The 18,048-nt window shown below is 40.1% G+C and overlaps 1 protein-coding gene across 1 annotated transcript in view; it reads left to right on the top strand.

Moving 5' to 3' along the window:
• The window catches only part of DMRT1 (doublesex and mab-3 related transcription factor 1), a 140,729-nt gene that overhangs the window by 42,749 nt on the left and 79,932 nt on the right, over window positions 1–18,048 (top strand). Inside the window, exon 3 of the mRNA XM_001365581.4 lies at window positions 9,461–9,744. Coding sequence (XP_001365618.1) covers window positions 9,461–9,744 — 284 coding nt within the window. The remainder of the gene's footprint in view (window positions 1–9,460; window positions 9,745–18,048) is intronic.

Here is an 18,048-nt window from a genome sequence, read left to right as displayed (position 1 = left end):
GCACTCATTCAACTGAGGGAAGTCTTCACATGTGTGATGTAGACACCTCCCTAACTCACTGAAGAGTTAGTTTGTGGCCGCTTGGTTTAGCCTATCTACACTGTGCATACTCGACTTCTTAGATCCACAGATGAGAGCTGGGTGCCAGGGCATGAGCAAGCCCTCACACACTCCACCCTGAGCTGGGTAGGTAGGTGCCATTAATTGAAGAATAATAGTAACCAGCATTTATATGATACTTGAAATTTTGCAAATGACTTTATGTTCTCTTACTCAAACCTTGCAGTAACCCTGTGAATTAGGTGTTATTATTATCTTCATTTAAAGATGAGGAAACAGATTGAAGAGTTAAATGATTGCCCAGGATCAAATAGCTAGTAAGTGATGGAAGGAAGATTTGAATTCAGGTCTTCTAGATTCCAAGTTAAATGCTTTACTGCATCACTTGGCTGTCCAAGGAGAAGGAAATAAAAGAAAAGAAATAGTATCCATGCCATTAGAAGGGATAGCAACAATTTCTTTGGGTGCTGCTTTTTAGTAATCAGTTCAGAAATAGCCTCTCTTTAGAGTTTTCTTCCTGAATCGATGTGTACACATCTAGTTAGCTATGTTCTCTCGAGAGCAAATTGAGCAATTCTCTAAGAGAGCAATGATGGGCATAGATGTGAGGAGATAATACACCACCCTTGTACTCAGTAGAGAGGAGAAAGGTAGTTATTTGATTTCAGGCAACTTGAGGTACTGGGAGTGTCACATCTCTTTTATTTTCATTGTCATGGAAAAACACTTCCATATTGGTTATTGTTATAAGAGCACACGCATACAAAACCAAAACTCTAAAATAAAACCATAAACACACTGATGTAAAACATAGTATGCTTTGATCTGTATCCTTCTGACTCCAACAGTTCTTTCTCTGGAGGTGGCTAACATTCACCATTGTAAGTCTTTCGGGATGTCCCAGTTCATTGCATTGCTGAGAGCAGTCAAGTCTTCACAGATGATAATCATACATTACTGCTGTTACTGTGTATGATGTTCTCCCACTTCTACTTATTTCATCCTGCATCATTTCATGCCAAATTTTCCAGCTTTTTCTAAAATTATCTTGCTTATCATTTCTTACAGCACAATAGTATTCCAGTACCAAGATGTATCACAATTTGTTCAGTCATTCTCCAATTGATTCCCATAATTTCCAATTCTTTGCCACTACAAAAAGATCTGCTATAACTATTACTGTACAAGTAGGTTCTTTCCTCTTTGAATGTCACATCTCTTAAAATTTTCATCACTGTGTAAAAATATAAATATTTTCCATCTCCAAGGGAAGGATTCCTCCCTTCTACCACATCTGAGTATTTTGTCGATGATGAGGAAGTATCTAAGGCAGGAGTTTTTAGCTACTTGTCAGGAATTTAAAAGAAAATTGTCACCGTGTTTCACCATAATTTTGTTCTTTTGTAATCCTAAACATTTTATTTTATATATTCAAAAACATTATTCTGAAAAGCTAGTCCATTGACTTCACTAGATTATCCAATGGAGAGGCATGCTAAGAATCCTTTGTATAGGGTCAGCTAGGTAGCAGTGGATTAAAAGCCAAGCCTGGAGATGGGCAGTCCTGGGTTCAAATCTGGATTCAGACACTCCTTGCTGTGTGACCTTGGGCAAGCCACTTAACCTCCATTACCTAGCCCATATCACTCTTCTACCTTTGAACCAGTATTGATTCTAAAATGGAAAGTAGGTAAGGGTTAAAAAAAATCCCTGGTGTAAGTTGTTGCATCGAGTATATGGGGAAAAAAATACTTTAAAATTCCATGCCTTCATCTTGCTTAGAGCATTATTTATTAGCTACTACTCAGTCTTTATTTCTTCCTCAGTGGCAATTCTCAGTTTTACAGATATCTGTCTGGACTGATGTGAACTTTGGTCATGGTCTTTCTTGCCTCTACCCTCTTCTTTTTACCAGTTTAGTGTGCGGTGTTTTAAATGTTTCTTTACTACTTTGTCTTCCCAGAGTGTCTTTTTTTTTGTTACCCTGCCAATGCTGTGTCCCCCCCAAATCAAAAATGCTTTCTTTTGAAGATTTTTCATTTTGTTCCTACCATTATCTTGTCTTTCATGTGCCCTCCACACTTCCCAGTTTGGTTTACTTTGTTCCAGTATACCCAATGGCCCTGGCCTTCCTTGGCACCAGAAACTTCTCTAAAACATTCTTCTGTGCCTTCCTTTGAGCCCTGGATCCAGCTTTAAACATTTCAATCTAAGCCCAGGTTCCTTTTCTCTTTCAGGACCCTCTTTGGTTATAACCTCTGCAAATCACCTTGACTTAAACATTTCAGAAAGATAAGGGAATGGCAGAAAGGAAGGAGTGTGGATAAACTAATTGACAGTACCTCCAAAAGAAATGAGAGTAATTCTACCTCTAGGGAAGGTAACAAACAAGCTAGCAAATAATGTGACTTCATTAGAACATAAAAGTGGCACAACTTGACCTACTGTGGTAAAACATGTGCTTTGAATTCTTTTTCTAATAGTGATGATGGATTGCGATGAGCCTTCTGCTCTTTATTATCTAGTACCCCTTGTAGAAAATTACAGTTATCAGTTAATGGTGTGGAACAGTAGGTAAAGTGCAAACTCATTCATCAAGCTTCTGTCTGCCCCCATCTCTGGTTTCTATAAGGAGACCAACCAACTTCTGCCATTTGGATTTCCCCAATATCTGAGAATTGTACCTACATTGGAGAGATTCCAGAGTTTCAGCCCATACAACAGAATTTCCTTCCTATTTTATTTATTAGAGTAAGACCTCCCCTAGGAGTTCTGCTTTGATGCCTCATTATGACTTGGACCAAGGGATGCTGGGCTCTCTTAGATGACCTAGCAAGCTGAGCCTTTTTCAAGAACCTACCCAGCAATGAATGGATTCAGAGGAGGAATAGATTTTCAAGATGGAAGAAATGTGGAAGAGTAAGCAACAAAATTGAGAGTCAGAGAGCCTTATGGTCAAACGCCACCTTGGTTACTCCATACCTGTGTGACAGGAGGGTTGGGGGTGGGGGGGTGGGAAGGCATCCCGTAGCCCTTTCCTCATCTGCAAAATGAGAGGTCCAACCTCTGACCTCTGAGGTTCTGTCCAGTTCTAAGTCTATGCTCCTATGATTAGATGGCCTCCAGAATTCCTTCCAGCTCTAAAGCCATGGTCTCGTGACCTCATTTTACAAATGAAAACACTCTGTATGTCTTGCACCTGAGAAATAATCCAGCTAAATAAATAGTCTAGCCTCATCACAAAGCTGACTTCCAGCTAATGAACTTTTTGGCCACAACTACTCTCAGATGCCATCTAACAAGTTGTATAGGACTTCCAGTCTGCATTAGAGGAGAGAATCCCCAAAACGATAAAATCACAAATCTTAAAATATGTCCCATCTAGCCTTTCTTCCAGACAGTGTAGGGATCCAAAAAAATATCCTCTGGGATTATCTGGATTTTAATATATCTCTTTGGTATTGCCCCCACCCCAAATCAAGGGACAACAGCATTATACCTAGATAAAAGTAGGCACCAGACAAAGGTATAAAGGCAAAGTCATTGTAGTGAAACTCCTATGTGGCATTTAATTATCATCTCCAGGCTCAAATCCAAACCATCTTCCATATCTCCTCTACCTTCTCTTGCTTTCACATCCAGAGACACTCCGTCTCAATGGCTTCAGACATTTTCTCTTACCATCCTCCAGACCTGCAATGCCTTTTCATTTCTGCCTCCTGACTTCCTTCAAATTCAAAAAGCCTTTACCAGCCCCCCTCCCAAGTTCTAGTGCCTTCCCTCTGTTGATTATCTCCTATTTATCCTGTATACTACTTGACTGTATACATGAATCTACCCCCATGAAATTGTGAACTTCTTTAGGTAAGGGACTGTCTTTTACCCTTCTTTTTGTCCAGAGAACTTAGCATAGTGCCTGGCATCTTGTAGTCACTTAATAAATGTTTATTGACACCCTCCCAAATTGTTGGCATTTTTATTTGTAATGAACAAAAACTAGGAAGAAATGACAATAAGAGAAATTCTAATGAAAATAAGTATTAATGTATAAAATATCTGGAGGTCAATCTACTGATATGCATGTAATATTTATTATAAATACAGCTACTAAATATTCTTTATAGTAATAAAAGTAGATAATAAAAAATACTGAATGGGGTAGACAGATGACTCAATGGATTTAGAATCAGGCCTAGAAATGGGAATTCCTGGGCTCATATGTAGCCTCAGAAACTGCCTAGCTATGTGATCCTAGGCAAATCACTTCAGCCCCATGGTCTAGTCCTGACCACTCTTCTGTCTTGGCACTGGTACCCAATATTGATTGTAAGATGGAAAGTAAGGGTTTGAAAAAAATACTTACTGATTGGCTGATGGAAAGAGTAAGATCAACTTCTACCCTGGATCCCACCTAACAGCACCACATCATTGACAACATAGTATGTGCTTAATAAATTGACGTTAATTGGTGACAGCAACTTGGAGATCTAAGAGTTGTTGCTTAGCTGTTACTGTTCTTGCTTTTATTGAGAGAAGGGAAGGGTTTAAACCCCTGTCTTCCATCTTAGAATCAATATCATGTATCAGTTCCAAGGCAAAAGAATAAGTAAGGGTTTGGGCCATTGGGGTTAAGTGACTTGTCCAGGGTCACCCAGCCAGGAAGAGTCTGGGGCCAGATCTGAACTCAGGACCTTGACTGCAGGCCTGGCTCTGAGCCACCTGCTGCCCCAATAGCTATTCTTTTTTATAACTTTTGTTTCTAAACATATCTTTTTTCTTTCTCCTAACTTGTGAACCATTCCTTCTAACAAAGAGTTTAACATAAAAGGGTTTTGGCAGAAAAGTTCCGCAAACCCAATTAACAAGATGTCCATATCTGTGAGTATATACCATATTCCACACTCATAGTCCCCAACATTTGCCAAAAGAGGATACAGGTATATTTTGTCAACACCTCAGGGACCAGCCTTGGTCATTGTAAGTATATAGCATTTCAGGAATTCTCTTTTTGCTTATGTTGTTGTCATTGTGAATATTACTTTTTTAGTTCTTGCTTTAGTTTGTATATACATCCACAGAAATCTTTCTGTGCTTCTCTAAGTTCCCCATATTCATGATTCTCGATGGAACAGGATTATTGCATTATGTTTCTGTTCCACAGGATTTTTTTTAAACCCTTACCTTCCGTCTTGGAGTCAATACTGTGTATTGGCTCCAAGGCAGAAGAGCAGTGAGGGCTAGGCAATTGGGGTGAGGTGACTTGCCCAGGATCACACAGCTGGGAAGTGTCTGAGGCCAGATTTGAACCTGGCACCTCCCATCTCTAGGCCTGGCTTTCCATCCACTGAGACACCCAGCTGTGCCCTTCCCCCCCACCCCCGGATTTTTAAAAGCCACTTTTGCCCAGGAGTCAGCAGCCACCTCCCTGGTTGCCTCTTCCTTGCTGCCCCGGAAGTTCCCCTGCTAGTTTGCAGGACTCTCGCTTATCTTTGAGTAGCTGAGGAGAGGCTGAGGGACCTGTGGCAGACCCATGCAGGCTGTTCCTCTTGTTAGGTCACCTTATTTTTAGGGACACCTTTTTAGGAGATTGTAGGTTTGAATTGGAGAAATTCAGCAGGTAAATTTGACAGATCTCCCAAGGCGTGGCTACTCCTAGGAGCTTTTGTCTAGGGATGGAACTCTGCCCCCCCAACCACAAACCTTAGAATGAATTACTGGTTAACTGCAATTAATATGCCATAGACCTGAAGACCGGGGCACAACACTGAAAGATCAATGATGGTATTTCTCATGGGTGGATATTGATCTTTTCATGAGTGAGTGAATCATATTTCACCTTGTATATATCAGTGCAAAAAAAAAAGTCGCAGGAACTGGGATCTCTATGAAAAACCGGGGAAGTAACTGAGCAAATTTTTGAGAACTAATGTTAGGTTAAGTATTAAAGTCCATAATTGCTGCTGCCTCGCACATAGTTCTGAGGAAGGGTAAGAAAGGATTGCTTTTCTTTCTGAGTTCAATGGCCTATAGAACAAAAGGATTTCAATAATACCCTGCCCTCTGCTTCATATTTTTCAAGTTTTGGCTTACTGTTGTTGCAGTCATTTCTTCTATACAAATTGGCAGTTAACAAGACTATTTAACCCATTTAGCTTCACTTCTTCGAATGCAAGGCCTAAAATATCTATTGAATAACAATTCCAAAAGTGATGATTAATCTAAGAAAGCTGTCATATTTCCTAAGAACCAAGATTGGTACTCTTGATTTTTTTTAATGTGGCATTATGTTGCTAACTTGGATATTAGAACATCATGAAATAGAATCCATCCTAAAAGTTTTCTACAAAGTATTTAAGGCAAATGCTCGTCTGTCCTCCATTCTTCCCTCCTTTCCTCCCTCCCTTCTGTCTTAGAAGTAATACCATGCATTAGTTCTGAGGCAGAGGGAGTGGCATGGGCTAGGCAGTTGGGGGTTAGGTGACTTGTCTGGGTCGCACAACTAGGAGAAGTCTGAGGCCAGATTTGAACACAAGACCACCCCATCTCTAGGCCTGGATTTCAATCCACTGAGTCACCTAGTTGCCCCCCTATACTTCATTTTCATTTAGGATTTTTTAGAATGCATTTATGTTCCATGGAATGCTAAACTTATTTCTAAGATGAGATATTAATAAACCTTTCCTTCTGCTTTAAATGCCTTTACCTCCTTTTGTCTACTAAAAGTCCTATCCATATGTGATGCCACTTAAATAAAATCCATATTATTTCTTCTGTGAAACTTTTCACAGCCACCATAGTCCTGTGGGACTGACTTTTTCTGCCTGATCTTTCATGGTGCCCATGAACTGCCCTTTCTGTCACTTTCTATATATACATCTCATATCCTACAACTAGGTTATAAAATCCTTAGACAGGAAGTGTCCTCCTCCACAGCACCCAGCAGAACCTAGAATACCTAGCAGGCTTTCCTGGGGAATAAACAAAGGAAATCTGAATATAATAAACATTTTTAGGTCAAAAATGAATATACACATGTATATTGTATTTGCATATTTGTGTATGTATACACACACACACACACACACACACAACACTTTTTTTTTGAATGGTTCACAGCTGGACTTCCCTTCCATTTGTGTAGAGCATTAAGATGTGACTCTCCATTACATTCGGGGGTTCTGGAAGATGGGAGAAGATGACAAGAGATTGAAATTGGGATGCATGGATATGAAAAAGGTTCTCTCTTTTAGCCTGTGTACACTGTCCATGAATAAGACAGTGGAGTGGTTTAGATACCAAAATAACTTTAATTATTTACATAGAACTCATTTGGTTGATACTATTTGATAACTCAGTAGAGTTATGTGGGAAAATGTCAGGAGTGGCCTTAGTAACATTAGAATTGCTGGAGTAGGATGGTTTCAGGAGTACCTTGTTATTTTTACTTCATAGCCACAGTATGTATAGATCATGTTTCCATGGATATTTGAATTGTGCATGATTAAGATGATAGGAACCAGCCATCTTTACATAAATGTTAGGAGTTCTAGTTATAACTTTTTAAATTTTTGAAGTACCGTACTTAACATAAAAGGTGATAAGGGCTTAAAAATAATATATGAAGTGATATTTTGGGGTGGGGGAAATGGGAAGTTTAGAAAATAGGTAATTGAAAAGTAATGGTTGGGTTCCTTCAGATGTTTCCAAACAAATAATACATAATCTTTATATAATATTACATAGTCTTTAGTTTATTGCTTGCTGAGGAATTTGTGGATGTTTTCTTTGTCTTTATCTACTTTAAGAGTTATTGTTCTTATTTTTATTTTTATTCCTTTGTAAATTGAGTCAGCCAAAACTAATGTGACTAGGAGCATCCATTGGGTGGAATGAAAGAGTGAGGAGATTTAGAGTCCAAGAGTTAGGAAGGTTCTTGACCTCTTACATTCTAATGCTATTCTTTGCCTGGTACTGGGTTAGTGTTTACACGAATGATTACAGCTCTTAAAGGGCAATGAAGTTTCAATCTAATGTATTCCCTTGTAATTATGAAAGAGAACAAGCAATTGAAGGAAGTGTGCCTGCAGTTGGTTGTCAGAAGAGGAAAGAAATCCACTGGGGAACTCCAGAAAGAAAAAAAAAGCAGACTTTTCCTAGACTTCTGCTGTTCCCCCAAGAGGAGTGAATGGAATGTATAGCTTTTACACACTGCAGGGGAGCAGGGGGGCAGGAGAATGCAAATAGAGAAATGGTCATTTCTTCCCTCATTACCCAGGGAAAGGAAAAAAAGTAAAGAAAAATAAAATTTACAAGGAGTTTGTAATGTGTTTGCAGGGACATTATGTGGGGTCAGTAAATCCAAATTCAGAAAGGACATAAAGAACCTACTGGATGGTTATACATAATCCCTCTCCCCAAAGTATAAGACTGAGAAAATTGACAGGTTGGTCAAGTTGTAGTCTTATTAGTTTATTCAATGGGTGCCCTGCTTTTGTAGAATTTTAGGCTGATGTCCTGGTGTATGAAGGATACAGTATCAGCTGTGACAGGAAGTTTAAGTACACAATGTTGACTTTAAATATTTATCTTAATTTTAAAGGTTTGACACACTGATTTGCAATCATTTTATTATTTTTTTTGTTGCTGTTTATTTTGAAAACAAAACAAATGTCCCAAGGAGAAGGGTCCATGATTACCAGGAACATCAAAGAGTACTTGCTACCTTTTTAAAAATTTTATTCAGTTGTGTTGAGGCCAGCATTTGCAATCATTTTAGAGCCATAGTATCTACCTTGCTCTGACAACAACAACACTTTGAGTGCAGATAGGTGGCTCAGTTGATTGAGAGCCAGGCTCAGATATGGGATGTTCTGGGTTCAAATGTGGCCCCAGATAATTCTGAGCAGTGTAACCCTGGGCAAGTCACTTAACCCCCATTGCCTAGCCTGTACCACTCTTTTACCTTGGAACCAATACACAGTATTGATTCTGAGATGGATGATAAGGGTTTAAAAAACAAAATCTCAATTTTATACTAGAAGTATTGCACATAATATTTATGCTTTAATTAAAATTAATCCTGTCTTAAATTCATCCCAAATTAACTGGACTTCCCCTTGGGTCTCCTAAAACCAAGCTGAGAATTGGTATATGAAGCCAAATGTTCCAGGCTGTGTGAAATTGAGAACACTTTTGATTATTTTTTATGTTATCTATTAAAGTAATCATGGGCTGTTGTCTTTTGACTCACATTTATATATATTTAATTTCTACATACTTTTCAGTAGAGCATAACTAGAGCTCTGGTGAAAAAATGAGGAAATTTCATACTGAAAGTTTAGAGGGAAAAGTTTTGATCTGCCATTTTAAAAAAACGAATGTGTTTTTTTTCTCTCTGTAGAGGGTCGTATGGTCATTCAAGACATCCCTTCGGTCACCAGCAGAGGGCACCTGGAGAACACATCTGACCTGGTCTCCGATTCCACCTATTACGGCAGTTTTTACCAGCCCTCTCTCTTTCCATACTACAACAATCTGTACAACTACCCCCAGTATTCGATGGCCTTGGCCGCTGATTCTTCTTCTGGGGAAATGGGGAGTACACTTGGGGGATCCCCAGTGAAAAACAGCCTTCGGAGCCTACCAGCGACTTATGTGTCTGGCCAGTCAGGAAACCAGTGGCAGGTATGGTATCCCTGAGTCTGTTGTACACTCCCCCCTTTCTCCTCTTTCCCTACATAGACACAGAGGGACAAATGTGCGCCCCCACGTGTGCACACAAAACTCCCCTCCCATCATTCCCCCTCCTTGTCTCTCTGTCTCTTCCCCCCTTTTATTCTCCTCTATCTCTCTCTCCCTCATCTGTCTGTCTCTGTCTCTCTCCCCCTCTCTGGCTCTCTTCCCTCCCTCCCCAATCTGTCTCCCTGTCTCTCTTCCTCTCCCCTCTCAACCTATATAAATACAGAAACCAATTACACAGCAAATATACAAGGTTTCCTATTTCTTCAGTTTTGTAATTTGACCCTGGAGGCTAAGATAATAAGAAAAAATTAGGGAAAGGTGGAGTAGTGATACTTTTGTTTTTAAGTTCACCAATGAAGCAGTTTACTTAATGCAAGGATTCTTAATTTGGGCATGTAACTTAAATTTTTCATAATTGTATTTTAGGATAAATGGTTTCCTTTGTAATCCCGTTTATTTATTTTATGCATTTAAAGATCTATCTGGGGAAGAATTCCATGGGCTTCTCTAGACTGCCAAAGGAGGGTAGACAGAAAATTTAAAAATTCTGCCTGCCTTAAGGTCTTGATTTCTTAATTTGCATTTTAAATGTCTACTTTTCTCATTTTCTAAAAGTTGTTTTGTCTAGCTAATTGGCAGAATCTCTTAAGAAAGAAATTACTAGTAGATCATACTCATGTATGTTTGCTCAGGGTACTCAAATTAGATATATTAAAAATACTGACTTCCATCTTCAGAAGGCATTGATGGTAGAGTAATGAGTAAAGAGAATATTGAACTTTGGCACCGAAATACCTGAGTTCCAGACCGAGCTTTTGTCATTTGTTATTAGGGAAAGTCACTTTATACCTCTGGACTGTTTGGTTTTTTTATTTGTAAAATGAGGGGACTGGGTTATGGGTTCATAACATGGAGTCTGGAGAAATTTCAGAACTTCTGTGAACTTGTAAGGAAAATAAAATAGCTATTTTCACTAACCTCTAAAATTTACCCCCCCCCCCATTTTTTAGTGTAGGCAATAAACAGTATTCTGAGAAGGGGTCCATATGCTTTAGCAGATTACCAAGTGTCTGTAGCAAAAAATAGGCTATACCCCTGACTTTGATAGATGAGCCCTTAGGCTTCCCCCCCTCCCCAGAATTGCATATAAGTTCTATGAGTTTTCTTTTTTGGGAAGACATGGGAAATGTAGTTCTGCATGGGGAGTCAGGGATTGATAGAACTGAGGCAAGATCTCTGTGCCCCCCCCCCAACCCTTATCTTTGTATCATCTCTAAGACAAAAGAGCACTAAGGACTAGGCAATGGGGGGAGTGTGGGGGGGATTAAGTGACTTGCCCAGTCACACAGCTTGGAAGTGTCTGAGCCAAATTTGAGCCCAGGTCTTTTTGAGTCCAGGCCTAGTGCTCTGTCCACTGTACTATCCTAGCTTTCCCCTCCTATCTACCATTTTTGCCTCCCTCCCTCCATCCCTCCCTTCCTTCCTCCCTCCCTCCCGTCCTTCCTTCTGCTTGCTCTCATCATGTTACCAACCCATTTTCTTTTCCACTTTTTTGGTGGGGGAGGTATGGCGCAGTGTGTCACATTCTTATCAAATATCGATTGGTTTATTTTTTTAAAACTCATTACCTAATCCTTACTGTTCTGCTTTGGGACCAATACTTGGTATTTATTCTATGATGGAAGGTAAGGGTTTAAAAATATGATTGAGGACTTCCAAAAGAGCTTTTGTTTATGTAGGTAGTATGTTTATTGCAATTAATAGTAATTAAAACATCCTAATATTGTTATGGAACTATTCCTGATTATTTGGACTCCTTGAAATCATCTCATGGCCCCCCAGGGTTCCTGGATCACACATTGAGATTCTATGTTTTGCACCCACTTTTGTTAAATTTTAAAATTTGGAGCAAAGTGCTTGAATTTCACTGTGCTGAAGGGTTTGTGTAAGGAGCAGTGGTAGCTGATTTTCTACACTCTAATTCCCATTGTGGCCACATACTGGACATCTTGCCTCACTCCAGATGTCCCATTGCTTTTGTAGAGATTGGTGAGAGCTTTCTAGGTAGGAGATATTCACACAAGAACATGGAGATAAGAGGTATCTGTGTGATCCTCCACTCATCTCCATTCATCACATGCAGACAACCTGAACTAAAGCAGGTCTTGGAGTTTTGAGATATTTCTAAAGTTTTGTTTTGGGAACTGTGAGGGTATCTTTGACCTGATTTCTCCCCACTTTAAAAAATCTTCTACTGTACTTTCATTTATTTGATAGTGATTGAAGGAGGAAGTAGAAATGGGTGAGGTTGTTTCCAGATATTCTACCTCCCTTGACCAAAATGCCATCTCCTTGTATTCGTTGCTTCTACCCTCAGAAGAATTGTTGAATCACGAGAGCCTATTCAAATATTGTTTTGCTTGTGGGCTTGCAATGCTACTTCTTTAAAGCTTTTTTTTAAAAAAGAAAAGCACAGTTAAAAATATCTTGAAACATTAAAGCTTGGTACTTCTTCCCCTCAGAAAGACAGTAAGCATAAAATAGATTTGTATGGTTAAGTTCTCTTGCTGAAAACCTCTATATTTACTCATCCATTTAGCACTTTTCCCCCGTTTGTTTATGACATTCTATCTTCTGCATGTTTTTGCTATGTTTAAGATACTAGAATTATATTTCCCCCCTTAAATTACTAGGGAAATATTATGGTTTTTTGGAGTAAGGGATGGATATTTGGGGTTTTGTTAAGGATTGTCCCATGAAAATTTTAAGAAGAACTTTCCCCACTAGTGTTATGCCTGAGTATTTGATTTTAGTTTTGGGAATGGCAGACTACAATCCAAAAATTCTGGTTTTTGTTGTTTAAGGTTTGAGAAAGGAGCAGAAAATGGAGACAGTGCTTTTAAAGATTCATATGATAAAGAATGAAAGAAGTGTGTGAGTGTGCTTGTGTATGTATGTGAAAAGAGAGAGAGTGTGTGTGTGTGTGTGTATGTATGTTTGTGTTAAATGATAGCTGAGCCAGGAATCTTAGAAATTTTTACCCTCCCATGTTCCCCAAACCCCTCAGGGGACCTTTTAACTGGGTGGTACATGGACTAATGTCCTGGCTTTGCTGGTGAACTGACCTCCCTCAAATGGAGCCTGAGAGAGGTGTGAAAAAGGCCTTGTGTTCCCCTGGAGGTTAAATAATAAGCCAGGTGCTCCTGTGTAAAGGAGATCCCTTCCCAGAGAGCCTGGCTCTCAGCTTTAGCCCTGCACTGAATTAATGACCTGTGAGAGTCATTTGATCCAAGACTTAAAGCTTTCCCTTCTTTTTTCTCCTAAGCTTCCCCACTTGGTTTGCAGGATGGGGCAGTGCCTCCACTGTGATACTGGGAGCAGGTGCCCAGGACAACCAGGGGTTCAGTTTCAGTGGGTATCTGCAGGGAAAGTCGGCCTTTCTAGTAACACCTCCAAAAAACTAGGCGAAGAGCAGCTGCAGAGCACAGTGAATAGAGAGCTGGCCTGGAGTTGGGAAGAGCTGGGTGCAAATGGGGCCTCAGACACTTCCTCGATGCATGACCCTGGGCAAGTCACTTAACCCACATTGTATAGCCCTTGGTAGATGATTGAGGGTTAAATAAAAAAGGCTGGATGAATTCATCTGGAGGTAGAATGATAAGTATAGTGAGAGCATGATGGATTTGGAGTAAAAGGTGGGTTTAAATCTCTGCCTATTTATTGTGTGAATGACCATGCATGGGTTATGCACTTAACTCTCTGAGCCTTTGTTTCGTCCTCTGTAAAATGGGGAAGTTAGAAGAGATGACCTCTATGGTCCCTTCCAGTCCTAGATAATAGAGAACGTAGCTGTCACCTCTAAAATGAGGATTTAAGATAATAACCAAGGAGCAGTGTTATCTTCTGTCTTAGAATCAATACTGTAATATTGGTTCTAAGGCGGAAGAGCGGTGAGGGCTAGGCAATGTGACTTAAGTGACTTGCCCAGGGTTACACAGCTGGGAAGTGTCTGAGACCAGATTTGAGCCCGGGACTTCTGGTCTCCAGACCCTGCTTTCTATCCACTGAGCTGTCTAGCTGCCCCCACTGGTTGACTTTCTGAAGAATGGCTGTAAGAAGAAATGAAGCTTTGGTATTTTTATGGTTTATGGCATTGCTAATTGTTGTACTTCGGATCTGTGCCTAAATATGAAAATGAGGAATGAGGTGATACCAAAGGACTAAGGAAGAAGCAAAGCACGAGAGAGAGAGAGAGAGAGAGAGAGAGAGAGAGAGAGAGAGAGAGAGAGAGAGAGAGAGAGAGAGAGAGAGAATGAGAGAGAGAGAGAGAGAGAGAGAGAGAGAGAGAGAGAGAGAGAGAGAGAGAGAGAGAGAGAGAGAATGAGAGAATGAGAGAATAGGGGGCACTGTAATGGAAAAATCTATGACTTTCCTACCAGGCTCTCACATATTTATTTCTGCTTATTTCAGATTAGCCTCTCCCTTGTCAACCTAGTACAACATGTTTATTTAAGAGATAATGTTGCTGGTGGAGGAGGGAAGCAGGCAATAAACAGCTTTTGCAGGCAATTAAATGCAGAAGCAAACTGAACTACTGGACAACCACAATAGCCATTGATTGTGAGTTTATTCCAGTGCCACAAATGTTATTCCTGTTGCATAAGAGGACAGAGTGTGTGATTGGGCCACAAATTTCTATTGGCCAAAGACACACAAATTCATCAGAGGCTGCTCCTTGGATAAAGGGCTTTTGACATAACACAGCCTTGATAGTTACCCTCCCAACATCTCTTATACACATTAGGTGCTAAATAAATATGGACTGGTCCAACTGTTCAATTTAATACACTTAAAGAAATTTAAAAAAATTCTTACCTTCTGTCTTAGAATCCATACTAAATATTGGTTCCAAGCCAGAAGAGCAGTAAAGGCTAGGCAATGGGGATTGAATGACTTGCCCAGGGTCACACATCTAGGAAAGATCTGAGACCAGAATTGAACCCAGGACTTATTGTCTAGGCCTGACTCCCAATCCACTGAATCACTCAGCTGTCTCCTTGAGTACACATTTTAAGCACCCTTTCAGCAAGGGTCTCTGTCTGTAGGGGTTTTACAGTCAATTGGGCACACAAATGAGAAACACAGTAAAATGGGATCAAGGCAAAGGAGCAAAGCAAAGAAAGGGCACCAAGAAACCCAAGCAGGCCCTATCTGGCACTGCTCTCCATCACCAAAGAGGCCCAGGGCCCTGGTTTCAGGAGTTCTGAGCTGGGGCTGGGGCTGGCATGGCTGCAGTGAGGTCCCAGGAGAGGAGCTACCATGGGGAGCAGACTGCCCATGGGGAGTCTCTGGTTTGCTGCCAGCGAACCCTGCCCCAGCAGATGGGACGAAGCCGAGGCCTCTTTGGGGTAGGTAGGTAGGGGCCAAGAAGGGTCTCATGGAGGTGACCATTGTACAGGCAGAAGGGAAGGCTTGTCTATGGGATGGTAATCCAGGAAAAGAGAGACCAGTTTTGTCTAAATCTGTGACGGCAGGAGGGCCTGGAATAGAGAAGGAGGGAGGCCTGGCTAATCCATAGAAAGAGGGCTGGAAGGGTAAGCCACAGTGAAGTCCTGCAGGAGCTTGAACAGCATGCTAAGGAGTATTGTATCCTGTAGGCAACAGAAAATCAACAAATGATTTTTGAGCAGGACACATGAAAAGACCCTCCATAGGGCAGCGAGGTGGCTCGGTGAGAGCCAGGCCTGGACACCAGTGACTTGCCCAGAACCACCTTCTCTCCCACAGTCTTAAACTTTTTTTTTTTTTTTAAAGATCACCACCCGTATATTCTTGGGGAGGTGTGGCTGATTTCTGTTCAGTAAAGCTTACACGGCTTCCCAGCCATACACTGTGATCTGGATGAACAAGTCTCTGAGCAAGATTCCTTTTATTAAATTCTCTTGGATGTGGAGGGAGCGAGCACCCAACTCCAACAGCTGAAGCAGGAGGCGGCAGCACTGTTTCCAGAACTCATGCAGGACCCACTGAGGAGAAATAGAATGGGACCGGAAAAGGGCAAGGAGAAAGGAGATGGGGTCATTAATTCCCTGGAATAAAATCCTACACATCCTTCATTACATCTTCCTTCAGATAAGTTACTCATGCCAAAGTGCATTTTTCTAACTCATTCTATTCATGAACCGAAGCAGTATTATACTTAGTACTTCAATCTATTTAAATCATTACTCCCTTGATCTTTATCATAGGTTTTCTGTTTAAAAAGGATATCAGATTACTCCTTTTCTTTACTGCTTATTCAAATACATTTACCTTTGGAATAAGGCTAGGCCACACCTAATGTTATACATAGCATCCAGGCAAAACATGCAGGGCTAGGATTGAGGTTGTGCAGAGCACATTTATTTAGGGTGTATACCCAGGGCATTTTTTAAAAGGCAAACATTTATTGAACACTTAATCCTAAAGGACATTGTTTCTATTCGTCAGACTAAATAACCAAAACTTGACCAAACTTTAACAATGAAAAACTCAACTTAACTTTAAAAATACAAACTTAAAAAAGAGTCACACAAAATGCCCACCCTGTATGCATACCTATGACTGAGAATCTGGAGACTTTGTTTCTTCTACTTTATATGACACTAATTAGTTACTTAATTTTATTTAAATAATTCTACCTCATTAGACCGTGGCTTCCTTATCTCTAAAATGAAGTAGTTAGTGAAAACATCTGTAGCTCTTTAAAAAAAATTCGTGCATAATTTTGTGATTTCAATCACTTAATTTCCATCAATGTTCTGCACATCAGTCAGTGTATGGCAGAAGAATGGCTTTCAGGGGCCATCTTGTCCAAGACCTCCATTTTACAGATGAGAAAACTGAGGTTCAGAGAGGTGGGGTCACTCAGGTGAGAGATGCCAGAGGTGAGATTTGAACCTACCTTTTACTCTAAATCACCATCCTTTCACCACTGTCCCATGTACCTCTATAAGACTTATTTAGATCTCTTGATTTTTAATAGAATGAAGGAATTCCCCATTGGAATACAGGGGATAAATTGTTGCTACAGCACACAAACTGAGACAATCACAGTCACCCAGGTAGTATGTTGTGGAGCAGGTTTTTAACTCCAAGGCTGTCTCATCATGGTGGGTCTTTTGTTCTCCTTAGCTGACTATGACAACGGACCGAGTACAGAAAGATATTACTTCTCTTTTTTCTTGATGTTATTTTTCTCATTGTAGCCCAAACTGATATTGGAGTTTTTCTTAGCCAGGCCTCATGGTTGATTTGATTGAGCTTCCAAAAACCAAAAATCCTTAAGGTTGTTTCACTTAAATTTCTCATAGATTAGGTTTTTCCCAGTTGGTATTTAATCTGAATTCAGTGGTTTATGTGGTACCTGGCATATACCAGATGTATTCTTCCAGCTGTTGGGTTTTTGTTCTTTGGGTCTCCGGTCAGAGAATCCATATAGGAGAAGAGGGGGCTTTCCTGATCTTGTCTTCTCGCAGCTTTGATAAGAAGGCAAACTACTGACAGAAAAGAACAAGGCCAAGCACAGAACCTTTCAACATGCCTTGACTTTTCTCCCAAGTTAAAATAAACCCATTAATCAACTCTTTGTATCCAGTCATTTAATCAGCCATGAATCCACTTGGTGACACTGTAGTCTACCCTATGTTTCTCCATCTTGTACTGCAACTTATAAGCCAACATCCCCTGGGGTTCAAATACTCATTATTTATTTACCTGTGTGATCTGGTTCTTCATAGATAAAATAATGGGGTTGGACTGGATCATCTGAGGTTCCTTTCAGTTCTAAATCTATGATCTAAAAATCTTACAGAGAATGGTCATGTAGAAAAATTATGTCTACAAGGATGATAAGGGAATATATAGCCACCTATATTCCTTTATCTTTCTGCCACCCCTATTTTAATCTCCCACTAGTTTGTTGTGTTTTAATTTTTGGTTAGTGGGTATTAAAATAGAGCAGTAACTATTTTGAGAAAGTATAAAACCCATTTGGAGAAAGCACATTTAAAAATAAAGGTGTTAATTGAGTTAGAAGACTTGGATTCAGTTCTGTCTTTGCTGTTTACTTTTATGACCACAGGCAGATTTCTTTAATACAGTGCATCTCAGCTTCCTCATCTGTAAAATGGGAGAATATTTCCCATATGACCTCTGACGTTCCCTTCCAACTAGACAGATGATCTTGAGATGAATTAGTCAAGCCAT

Source organism: Monodelphis domestica, chromosome 7 (assembly GCF_027887165.1).
Source record: "Monodelphis domestica isolate mMonDom1 chromosome 7, mMonDom1.pri, whole genome shotgun sequence".
NCBI lineage: Eukaryota > Metazoa > Chordata > Mammalia > Didelphimorphia > Didelphidae > Monodelphis > Monodelphis domestica.
Note: the sequence above shows the minus strand (reverse complement) of the source record. Positions and strands in the feature narration are given on the sequence as shown.